The sequence below is a fragment of the Grammomys surdaster genome, unplaced genomic scaffold (genome assembly GCF_004785775.1).
Source record: "Grammomys surdaster isolate TR1022 unplaced genomic scaffold, NIH_TR_1.0 169, whole genome shotgun sequence".
Lineage (NCBI taxonomy): Eukaryota > Metazoa > Chordata > Mammalia > Rodentia > Muridae > Grammomys > Grammomys surdaster.
This window is the reverse complement of record NW_021604617.1, coordinates 6,057,225-6,070,344: the sequence shown is the minus strand read 5'-3', so window position 1 is coordinate 6,070,344 and position 13,120 is coordinate 6,057,225. Positions and strand designations below refer to the sequence as shown.

Genomic DNA, 13,120 nt, shown 5'->3' with positions numbered 1-13,120 from the left:
GATCATGCATTCTTCCTGTGCTCACTGCATCCGTGATCATGCATTCTCCATGTGTCCTCTCAATCCGTGTTCATGCATTCTCCATGTGTCCTCTGCATCCCTGAGCATAAATGAAATTTAATGGTGACTATCAGTGCTGGTCAGATTGCTAGAGATGTCATGGGCTTGAGAGACTATCCTTCAGTGGCTTGTCTTTCATTGCAGTGTGACACTGCAGATCCAGCTTAGAGGTAAACTGGGTGTATACACACAGAGACATATAAATATATATGTACATACATATGAATCAATGATAAAATAAAATAAACACATATACACATACATATATTACAGCCACTACAGAAGTTAATGATATTAGTCATCGGCCTAAATATGCAGTTCAAAATACAAATCTAGAGAATAACATGGAAGAGAATCTAGGTAAATCCGGGTTGGGCAATGAATATTTAGATATAACAGTAAAAGTATGATCCATGAAAGAAAAATACTGTTAAGTTGCACTTCATTAAAATTAAGTTGTATGTTGTCCTATGAAAGTCTCTTTTGAAGACTGGATAAACAAGGCATGCACACAGAGGGAATGACTACAAACACCTATCAGGTAAAGAGTTCATACCCTAAGCTGGAGAGACAACTCAATACATAAGAGCACTGGCTGCTCTTTCAGAGGAACTGAGCTGAATTCCCAGCACCCACTTGCCTGCTCACAGCCATCTGTTACTCCAGGGGATTCCTCACCTTCCGGCCTCCACAGGCACTGCATGTACTCTATGTACATACATATCGCAGGCAAAACACACACACACACACACACACACACACACGACACAAGATAACACAACTGTAAAAATGGATTTATATGCAAAATAATGTAACACCTCTTAAAAGCCAGTAAGGATTAACCAATGGATGATTTAACATTGGACAGGAGATCTCACCAGCCATGTCTCTAAAGACTAAATCCACAGATGAAAAGTTAGCAGATGCAAGTGAGCTCAGCAACACCTGTAATTAAAACAGCACTGAGGGGCCACCTATGCCCGAGAGAGTGGCTAACATACCAGCGTCTAACAATACCAAAGGCTGGCGAGGTTGTGGAACAATGGAATTTCTCACCGCCAGTGGTAATGCAAACGACATGATCATAGCTGGGAGACAAACCAGAAGCATCTTACAAAACCAAACATTCATACACAACACAGCAATCACGTGCTTAGATATTCTCCCAGAGGAGCTGAAAACCTAGATTCACACAAAACTTGCTCACACGTGTAAAAGAGCAGTGGCGTCATACTTGCTCCAAGCTAGGTGTAGCCATACCGTTCATCAAGAGGATGAGGAGGAAACTATGGCATATACACGCAGCATTGTTATCTGTTGACACAAAGGAAGCTACCCCGAGTCACAGAAGAAGCGCAAAGGCACATTGCCAGCACAAGAGTTGCTTAGAAAGCCTGCATGTCCATCTGTCTAGCTGACATTCTGGGAAAGGCACAGTTGTAGACAATAATATGACCATGCGTGCTAGAGATTGAGAAGGAAGGGTGGAGTGGCCAACAGAGGAATCAGCCAGTGGAACTAGTCTATATGATTATGTGGTGTGATTACAGTGGATATATGACACTATACAGATTCAAATCCCAGAGAATTAATTCACAGCACAGACAGTAACCCCCTAATATGCTTAGTGCAGAATGAAAAATCCAGCAGCAGCAGAAATAAACAACTATAGCCAGCAACTGGGATGAGTCCCGGAGAAACCTCGCCTGTACTACCCGATTCCATTTCTGCAACATCCTTCCGGTACCAGAATGATAGAAACAGAGACCAGAGCAGTAGAACAGGAGTTGTCAGGCAGAGAGGGTAGAGAGTGTTGTACAGGAACAGCCGTTCTGCTGTGGATCCAATGAGATTCTCGGGCAGTATAAAGCTGTTAATATTCATAATCACACATGCGCACAGAACGGTGGGAGCTCTCCACTCCATTGTCCCGCCTGTGATACGTTAATAGTCCCACAAGGTTTTCTCATTGAGGGGGTTGGGCTGGAGAGGACAGCTTAGTGGTTAACACATGTATTGACTGCTCTTGCAGAAATGGCAGCTCACAACCACCTGTGACTCCAGTTCTAATGAATCCAATGCTCTCTTATGGCCTCTGCAGGTGCCTGCACACATGTGGCACATGCGCGTGCACACACACGCACACACACACAAAGTGAAATCATTAAAAAAAAGATGCTATCCAAGGATTTTTTCCTGCATTATTTCCTGCAGCTGACATGAATCTACATTTATCTTTAAGTGTTTGATTTTTTGAACGTAGCTAGCCATATGCTTATATCTAGATATGCACACAAATATACAGACTATGTCTTCAGTCTCTTCCATATTTAGGTGATTTTAAATGGAAATAGAAGTTGCTTTTGAAAGCACCTCATGTCACATTGCTATAACGGGACTGTAGTTAGAGCTTAAGTGTGTCTCCTGAGGCAAAACAGGAGACCTGTTGGTCTTAGCTGTACAGAAAATAGACACCTTCCTCTGGTTAATTTTAGTCTTCCTAAATGGAAAGCATACCATTTAAGACGGTGATGGTTTTCATGGCTGTTACTGTAAAAGAATCACTGGCTGGAAAGATTCCTCAGTGGTTAAGGATGCTTATTGCTCCATCAGAGAACCAGAATTCAGATCCAAGCGTTCACGTTGGGTATCTTACAAATGTCTGTAACTACAGCTCCAAGGAGGATCTGATGGCCCCTTGTGGCCTATTTGGGATACACAAACACACACACGCACACATACTCACACACACACACACATCACATAAATTAATTACAATGCAACAACAACAAAACCACAAAAAGAATCAGTAGACTCCAGTTATCCAGCATTGAAATCTTGGCTAAAAAGTACTGCACAGCTCTCTGATAGACGCTTGTCCTAACAACAGCATCATCATCATCAGCAGCAGCAGCAGCAGCAGCAACAACACCCCCAAAAAATCCCTGAAAGGAGTGGCAGGCTTTGGACAATGCTGCTATGCAGTGTACAACCTGCATGAAGGAAGGGAACCTTTGCAAGTTGACATATTAAAGAAGAAATCACATGGTAGCCCTTGTCTATAACATGAAAATGAGGGTCCATATTCATGGCTGTAACTTCTGCAAAGTTCCTGTCAAACAAGTCGACAGTGCTGGAGTGTTGTGGAGGCCGGGGAGCGGGGACAACTCTTTCATTGATGGCTTCCATTATTGAGAGCAAAAACTTGGCTATTGTTCTTCATATGTCTTCCAGTAAGTTACAACGAGCCTACAAATTCCTACCGAGTAGCCAAATGGAAATGATTCTGTTTATAGAGAAAATACAAAGCTTGTTGCTTCCCCATCATTAAGCAGGCTGGGTACACTTAGCAGAACTTTTCCACTTAGGTGTCCAACTCGGGACGATCGCTGACTTTTGCTTGAAATCTAAACATTTTAGAAACATTTTGTGGGGAAACTATTCACAGGCTCACTCCAAGGAATCAAATAAATAGTCTGGTGGGTTTCCATCCTGGAAGTAGAATGTTTATTTAAGAAACACTAATACAGTCCTCTTGCAAGCCTGTAAAAAACTGTAGTCAGAAGCAAGGACTGGGCAAAAGGCTGAGGGACGAATGACTGCCGGGTGAGAAGGAGCATGAAGGGGAGGGGCTGGGGAAGGAAGCAACTTGGGAAAAAAACGTTTACCAGTGATCTTCACTCCCCCCAACCTTAGCAATGCCACCAGCAGTAGTAGAGTTGAGACCCTTCTCATTTCTCAGTTAGCATCCAAGGCAAGAGGGAGTAGCCAGGCAGGGTTTCCAGAGCCGGAGAGGGGGCAGGGCTGGCAGGCTGGCGGAAAGAGCTCTGAGGAGACTGATCAGGAGGAGGCCAGGCAGTGAACAACAATCCAAAGCTGCACATCCAAGAGAGGGGGCAGAAACCAGGAGAAACTCAGTGAAGATGAGAGAGAGTGGGGAGGGAAGATGAGTGGGGGAGGGGCGGGCTCAAAAATTGCACAGGAAGCTGGGCATGGTGAGTCACACCTTCAATCCAGAACTCTGGAGGCATGCACAGATCAATCTCTGTAGCCAGCCTGATCAATAGAGCAAGTTTCAGGTGAGCAGGGGCTGCAAAGTGAGACTCTGTCTCAGTAAAAACAAACAGACAAATATGACAGCACCAGGGTGTGACGGAGCCTCTCCTGGGGTTGCCCATGAATGAGTGCTTAGCAGACGACAAGAGATCCACGGGCTTCATCGTCAGCCAGCACCTGTGTCTGCCTCTCAAAACCTCCATAGACAAGCAGTCAGAAGATAGGAGAAGCACAGCATCCACCAAACAATTCTGAGAAATAAAACGGCAAAGTTACAACACACAGCTGAAACCACCGTGAAGGAAAACCGGGGGGCACGCAAATTGGAATTTGACCAATGTGTCAAAGCCAGGCAAGCATCCAGCAGTAATGTAGGCATTTGATTGATCCAGAGTAGCCACATCAGAGATGAAAGCCTGTGAAGGATCTAGAAGTCACTCCCATGGTGCCAGCAAGGATCTAACACTTCCCTCCTCACTCCTCGCGCTGTTGCTGCCCTATCCAGACACAACCCTAAATCAGTGAGCATAGCCTGCCTTGCAGCGAGCCTGCTCAGCATCCCCTTAGCGTTCACTGGATTTTCTGTTTAACCGGCACAATGGCAGAAAATGTAGGCACGTGACTTCCTCTCAAAAACTTTTTTCTTTTTAATTTAGTGATGAAATAAGCCCCATGGGTGCTTAGCTAGATGCCCAGTTCCTCCCTGAGTCATAGTTATTGCTGTGGTCAGTGTTACATGGCTTGGTTTACCCACAGGCTGTATGACCAGTAGAACCCTTCCTATGGAAGAGTGCATTACTGGTGGCCAGGGTCTGGGTCAGGCATTTCAGGTTCTTGGCCCTTTACCCAAGGAATTGAAACTTAGGGCTCTCTCAGATTTGCATTAAATGCAAGGGGACTTTGTTTTAAGCAAAGGAATAGCCATAGAGGGACACTGTCAAGATGGACAGCGGGGAGAAGAGACCCAAGGGCACTAATTATTGCTTGGGGCTTCCCTTATTGAGGTTCAAGAGAAGGAAGAGCTGGTTACGAGGAGTGCAGACAAAGCGGGTCCCTATTTTGATTGACATATTAGGTTACATAAGCATTTTCCTCTATTGCATACATCCTTTCCATAATGCATTGGATTTTAGTCCTATGTATAGCCTATTATAGATATATGCGTGTATGCATATATAAATTGAAGATTCTCCCCGAAAGGTGACTGGAGGACACAGCTTCGCCTTTTCTTCATCTACACCCAAGACTAGTCAGGCAAGATCGGCCCATCTATCCTTCATACCCAGATACACTTGAATAGGCATTTTCTAAATTTGATAGTTACCAGGGAATGGGGTGGGGAGACGTCTACCACACTTCAGAGGTGGAGGTGCATGTGGTTGGGCTGCAGGTGGGATGTCGGGATTCTGAGGTTGCTAAGGGCGTTGTTTGGGGGAGAGGTTTACGTGCACAGTGTGTTCAGGTGAAGGAATTAGGCTCTCAGTGCATTGTTACAAGAAGTGGTGTGCATGACCTAAAACTAAATGGGGTCCCAGGGCAAAGCATCTTTTGCTTGCCTGCCTTAGATGGTTGGACTCTTAGCAGTTCAGCTAAGATTGGTGCGGCTTTCTCCCTGTCCTCAGTAGTAACTTTCCCACTGGGGCAGGAGATGGAACTGGCTGGGAAGTAAAGACAAGGGGCCAGAATTAGCCTCTGTATGCACCCACCCTCAAGGGATTGGGACCGGTGGTTCTCAACACTGGTCACACACCAGTCATGGAGAGCTTTGACCAAAGCTGACATGCAGATAGCAACAGGTCAGGTCAGGGAAAAAGGAAGCTCAGTGGGTGTGGCCTCTGCTCCTCGAGGTTATGCCCCTCCCTTTCTCTGTGTCCCCCCTGCTGGAGTCTTGTATGGAAGGAGTGGTATTCAGGTCTCCTTGTTCATCCTCCATTCATTTTAGGCTAGTGCTGTAGAGATGGAGAATCCATGCTAAGCGCCTGAATTCTTTCCCCTTCTCACTTTTAATATTTTACCATTTCATTGCTTATTTTCTGACTTCACCTTCGAATATTACTTCATGTCTCGCACCTCCATTGGCGAACCTGGAGGTCAGACAGAATCCCGTCTTCCGTGTCCCTGGAGGATGAATTTACTCTGAGCTGGTCAGAGGCAAAATCTAAAGCATAAAGGAATCTCCTCCAAATAGAACGCAGCTCAGCCATGTCAATTGAGAGAGCCTTCAGACGGTCCAGGCATTTTCAATATGCTCACTTCTGAGTCTTATTAAAAATAAATAAAGTATGCTTGTTTTCAGTAAGGAAAGGGCCTTTTTTCCATCTCTGTGAGTATGGGTCTACAGTGGAGTCTTCTGCAGGAAAGAAGCACACCTCCAGGAACACATTGCCTGCAGATGTGCCGGGCAAGTTACACTTCCTTACTGCTGTGGTTAGTATTTTAAGTGCCCACAAATTACATATGAAAAGGCCAAAAACTTCCTTGAAAAAATGGAAAAAAATTTAATTATGGTATTTGAAAAATCTTAATTTAAAAGGTAACTGTATCCTAAATAAGTTTTTTTTCCTTATTCACATATTTTATTTTTAAAAATAACTCTTTATTCTTGAGAATTTCATACATCTATAGAATGTGAAGTAGATCCCGGATTTCTTTCCTCTAGTTCATTCATCTTTTCCTCAATGTGTCACCCTCCAAACTTCATGTCTTCTTTTTTGATAACCCACTAAGTCTAATTAGTGCTGTGTATATGCTCTTGGTTGTGAAGACCCTATTGCTGACGACGCCACACATTTGCTTGCAGGATAGAGAGAAACCAGTCTCAAACTGACCAAGAGACTTCCCTCCTTCTGACTAGCTTTCATGATGTCTAAAGATACTAAGCAGGCTGTTGTGGTAGGAAAGTCTTCAGTGAACTTTCTCAGGACCGGAGCCCGCATGATGCAATACCAATCCTCCAGACAAGTTGTGCCTACTGGTGCAGTACTGGCATAGTGGTTATGGGGGTAACCAATCACTTTTCGACTGGAATTGAGGCCCCTTTCTCAGGAGGGAAAGTCCTGCCCGGTACTGTAAATCTGAGGTCATGGTCTCTAGTAGAACCTGTCATTGTTAATTTACAAAATGGTAATTCTGTGAAACTACCTTATAAATATTTAGGTTGCTACCCATATGCCTGAGCTGCTCTCAGGTTTGGTCAGAGATGCTATTTTTTGCAGTGGGCAGCAGTCAGTGCAAAGATGTATAATTGGTCAGCATGCTGAGAATAAGATTTTTAATGCTCAGTTCTATGTGGGGTATCTTTATCAACGCTTGCCTCCAATAAGTAAGGTTTTATGGTGAGGAAATAGTGTGTCCATTTGCTTTTCCTTTAAAGATGAAGGGTTCCAGGTGATACCAACCTTTGCTCAACATCACCATTTTAACATTGGAAGCAAGTAAAACATGCCCAGAGATTGTCTTTGGCAAAACTCATGAATGATATACAATCCATGGGAAAGGAACTCTCTCTAGTCACTCTAAGGCTGCAGTCTGTAAGTCTTTGGAGCAAGATTGGAGGAAGTTTTCCAAATCTTACACACTGTGGGATGTCTGGAAAAGGACCAGGAGAGAATTTTAACCAGCCATCTCTAGATGCGGGGTTGGGAAGAAGGAGGGTGGCTCTGGGACAGCCCTAAGGTCATTGTAGTGGTAGATGTGATACCACAGCCAAGGCTCTGGCAGAAGATGCAGTAGAAGGAAAGGTTTGTCCTAAAGGGAGTAGGACCAAGAAATGGCTTTGATGGACAAGACAAGCCTTTATCATGAACTTCTTGACTTTTTCTTACCGTGATGAGAAAAATCCAGGAGAATCTCTCTAAGAGGTATGATAGCTACCAGGTTTCCATCATGTGCAAGCTGATTGAGTCATGCCATGTACATCAGCCATGATAAAACACTGAACGCAAAGATGACTGTCTTGCCCATTTAAGGAACTGAATTCCTTAAAGGAATTTTGTTCCGTTTAAGGAACAAAAAATGTCATCACTCTTCATTTCCTAATACAGAGGTAGAGTGTTAGAAGCTTGATACAGCATGTGTTTTAAAAAGGTTTAATTCATGGAGATTCCACTGATGCACACCTTCTCTGCTGAGTAGTTGAGATTTTTTTCCCCACCTTCAGTGCTGTTTGGCAGCAGTGCCCATGGGTTGTCAGTGTTGGGTGCTAATCCAGGGGTGTCTGGTGTCTCCAGGGTTTTGTTTAGCGCATCCTACTAGATGGTTTCTAAACATATGCTTGTCGTTACACTTGTAATGCTTCTCAGCAGTACCTTCTTCTCTCACCCCACCCCCTGCCACCCCTCAGGAAAGTGACAATATTGGAGGACCCTGATCAGAACATTCACCTGAAAAACCTGTCTCTTCATCAGGCAACAACTGAGGAGGAAGCTTTGAACCTGCTCTTCTTGGGTGACACCAACAGGATGATCGCAGAGGTAACAGGCATGTCTCCCAAGCGACTTATCCGAGATCCTGAGACACAATAGAATTTGGAGGCCGCAATAGACCGTCACAATAATATTGTCTGAATTCTATGTTGCAGCATAGGAGATCTAGATCCAGAGAAATGAGGAGATCTTCCCTGGGTTACCTACTGTTGTTATCTTTAATTTTCAACTTGATACCACCTGGAATGATTTGAGAAGAGAGTCACAGTGAGGGGTTGCCTGTATTGGGGTTGCTTATGGTCCTGCCAGTAAGGGAAACCCCAGGCCACTGTGGGTGGCACAATCCTCTAGGCCAGTAAGGGAAACCCCGGGCCACTGTGGGTGGCACAATCCTCTAGGCTGAGCACAAGAAAGCAAGAACATATATGCATTTGTTTTTCCTTGTTCTTTCTTGATGATGAATGTTATCAGACCAGCTGTCTCAAGCTCTTGCCACCAAGACTTTTCCAAAGTGATAGACTAGAAATTGTTTTTGTGAGCTACAATAAACCATTCTTGCCACCTAGATGCTTTCTGTGGGGATCCCACCCCTCTTCTACCCCCCCCACACACACACACTTGAAGTGTCAATTCTTCATTTCACTATAAAGATAGAAAGCTGGAAAATAGATCACATTTAGAGATTTCCTGCTTCCCTTTCACAGTGTGGAGCTACCCTCCTCCACACAACAAAAGCAGTCTGTTCAAGTTCAAGTTCCCTGAGCAAGGACACCTAGACCTTGTTGTTCCCAGACTGCCCACTGCTTTCTATTTCGCCACACTGTCTGACTTTTCACTTTTCTGCTTTTTAATTTAACGCAGATTGTTTTGCATCTAATCAGTGGCAACCTATAAAACATCTTAATTATAAGATGCTTCCTTTCTGAAATTGAAAAGTATAAGGCACAGTTCATTCTTCCTACCCTCAGATTGCCGGTCTAGTGACATGTGTTTATGTCACTGTGTATTTTCATTTAGTTGGTGAGTTAATATTTGTAAAACACTCAGAAAATACCATGGAACACAGGAAGTTATGTGTCCTATGTTCCAGGGCCACGCTTATACTAAAAAAAGCACCCTTTGTTTATCTGACATTCAGATTTATCTGGGCTCTTTAATTTTTTTTCTTGAGACCCCTTAGGTAGCAGTCGAGTTTGACTCATACCTTACCCAGTTACTGAGCAGGGTTGGAAGGTCATGAGGCTCCATCCAGTCACTGAACTGAAGGAAATGGATGTAGTGTTACTAGTGACAATGGTGGTGGTAGAGATGATGGTGATGGTGGTGGTGGTGATGATGGTGGTGGTGATGGTGATGATGGTGGTGGTGGTGGTGGAGATGGTGGTGGTGGTGATGGTGATGGTGGTGGTGGTGATGATGATGGTGGTGGTGACGGTGGTGGTGATGGTAGTAGGAGAACAGGTCTCTTACGTGCAGTTTCAATTATCATCGTGACTTTCTTTTTAATTTTTATAAAAGGTTGTTTTATGTGTATGGCCGTACTGTCTGCCCATATGTCTGTGTATCTTGTGCATCCCTGACACCCAGGAAAATCAAATCCCCTGGAACTGGAGTTAGAGGTGGTTGTGAGCTGCCCTGTGGGTGCTAGAAATCAAGCCAGCTCTGCTGGAAGAGCAGCCTGTGCTCTTGCCCATGGAGCCATCCCTCCAGCCCTGAAACTTTAAGTCATGCTCTCAGACTGCTGTATTGCTGCTGATAAAAGGTGCAAGGTGAGAAGATAGGTGCTCAAAAAGGAAGTCTCCATTGAGTGACCTGTTTCCTGCTGGGTGTCCATCTGGAACGCACTCTCCTTAGACATGAAAGGGATAAACTTAGGTCCAGTACCTGAAAACATGCTGTCTATATCTTCTTGTGTGGGCTCTTAGCTTTGTTGATTTTTTTCTTACCAATTTTCGTTTGTTTGTCTGTGGCACACATGCATGTATTTACATGTGTGTTGGCCTGAATGTCTGCATGTGCAGTTGGAGGCCAGAGACTGGTAGTAGGTGTCTTCCTCACTCACTCTCCACTTCATACACTGAGGCAGGGTCTCGTACCCAAACCCAGAGCCTGCTGATTTAGCCAGTTTGGATAGCTGGCTTGGTTCAGTAATCCCTAGCTCCACCTTGCTCGGATTATAGGCAGATGGAGGGTATTGAGGATCCAGACTCCACTCCTCACACGTCTGAGACAAGTGCTTTACCCATTGTTTCAGTATTGCAATGGCAAAGCATCAAGACAACTTATAAAAGAAAGCATTTCATTTGGGGCTTTTGGTTTCAGAGGGTTGACGTCCATGACCATCACAATGGGGAACATGACAGCAGGCAGGCAGGCAGGCGTGGTGTTAGAGCAGTTAGCTGAGTGCTCACATCTTGAGACAACAGTCATGAGGCAGAGACGAAAGGATTCAAATAGGAATGGTGTGGGCTTTTGGAAGAGCCCACCTGCTATGATACACCTCCAAGGCTATACCTCCAAATCCTTCCCAAACAGTTCGATTAAGCCTTCAAATATATGGGCCGTTTTCATTCAAAGCACCACACCCAGTGAGCCGTCGCCACAGCCATAGCCGTTTATTCACTGACTGAATAGTTTTAGGTACACTGACCACCTTACATCGGCTGTGTTTATGTGACTAATGCCATATAAGGACTTTTGACTTGATTCTTTCACTAGATGAAAGTATGCATAGGTTTTCTGTTTCCTGTTTGTATTTAGAGCTTCAGTGTTTTGCCTCTGAGGTCATCTGGGATACTCTTACTGTTTTCAAGAATTAAAGGTTAAGGACTAAAGGCAGATTTAGAATGGGTGCAGGTCAATGAGGAAAGACTCTCTCTGTACACAGGTTTAACAACAGCAAGCCAGGCGATGCAGCATGCAGAGAGGCTTGTGTGAAAGCAGAAGAGGCCGGTGCAGCCTCATTGCTGATCCCCCTCAAGGGTGACTTGTGCCTAGATAAGGGGATGCCCTGTCTTGGCTCTTGGCATTGTCCTGTCTTCAGTGAGTTTTGGAAAGGTTCTCACCCTCTTTCACTATGGCCTCCAAGAGTGTTGAAGCACGGCCATTAGTTACTTCTGAGTTATGGGTTAGGTTTAGCTCAGGTAGATCAGTAGATACAGCACTTGCCACGCAAGTGTGAGGACTGGAATTCCTTCCCAAGAACTGATGTAGAAGCCGGGCAGGTACGAAGGCCACCTGTGATCCCAGAATTCAGGAGGTGGAGGCAGGATCCCCAACTGTCTAGCTTCCATAGCTGGAATTGGGGAACTGATGAGCAGGGCTTAGTAAGGAATGCTGCTGCAGTAAATACGGTGGAGAATGGGCGAGGAATGCACATGACATCAGATCAGCTTCGGGTCTCCACACGTTCCCTCATGAACACTGATGCAAAATCTCTCCATAAGATATTTGCAAACCGAATCCAAAACACATCGAAAATGTCATCCACCATGATAAGTATGCCTCATCACAGAGATGCAGGGGTGGTTCAATGTATGGAAATCCATCAGTAAACAAACTGAAGGAAACACACACACACACACACACAAACACGCACAACCTGTACAACACCAGAACTAACAGAGGTATCACCATCCCTTATCTCAAGCTATACTACAGACCAATAGTAAGAAAAACCGCACGATATTGGCATAAAAGCAGGTTGGTTACTAGAACAGAATTGAAGACCCAGAAGTAAATCCACTCACATATGGACATTATTTTAGTTGACTCCATACAGAATTTCAATCCATTTTGAAAAGTTTTAAGGAAAGCCCTTTGTGAAATGTACCTGCCACGTTTCCTACCTCACAAACGGCCAAGTGTTTCCTGTTGCCCGCTGGGGGCTTATCTACTCATAACCTCATAAAGGCCTTAAGCCCAAAGCAGCCCAATCCTAGTGTGTCTCTGCATTAATGTTGCCTTGTAAGTTTATTTTTTCCGTGTTTGCCTCTTATTATCATTTTTTCCTTTGATTAAATCAGTGGTAACAGCCTTGCCATTCAGTAGACTTGGCATTGTAGTAGACACTTTACATGCATCTTTAAAAATAATATTCATTGTTCATTTTCATTCGTCCATTTATGTGTGTGTGTTTGTACATATGTGTGCACGTGCCAAAACATACATGTGACGGTCAGGAGACATCATGTGTGTTCTGGGAATCAAACTCACGCCACCAGCGTTAGCAGCAAGCTTCCTTACCCACCCACCCACTGCTATCACCTACCCAGGCAGTATTTCCAGCTCTTACTTTATTGGGGGAAACTGAGGGGGAACGGGTTCTGTGTCCTGCTGAAGCTCACACAGCTTAGTAAGTGGATGCTGGGCCCCACCCTTGTCCCTCTTCTTCAGAAGCTTATGTCCCCTCATACCAGCGTCATCACATTGACATCTGTCAGCTATTTTAAGCATGGATGTACTACTGAATTATCTCCCAAGTATTTGAAGTAGTTAGCACTTCCGTTTATCTCTCGAATTCAATGAAAGCGACCACTCATACATAAAACTGTAAATGCAGACTGCCAGCTCCTGAAAAT

General features: G+C 44.5%; 1 protein-coding gene across 1 annotated transcript in view; it reads left to right on the top strand.

Moving 5' to 3' along the window:
• The window catches only part of Kif6 (kinesin family member 6), a 303,671-nt gene that overhangs the window by 67,802 nt on the left and 222,749 nt on the right, over nt 1-13,120 (top strand). Inside the window, exon 6 of the mRNA XM_028766687.1 lies at nt 8,459-8,588. Within this exon, the coding sequence (XP_028622520.1) occupies nt 8,459-8,588 (130 nt within the window). The remainder of the gene's footprint in view (nt 1-8,458; nt 8,589-13,120) is intronic.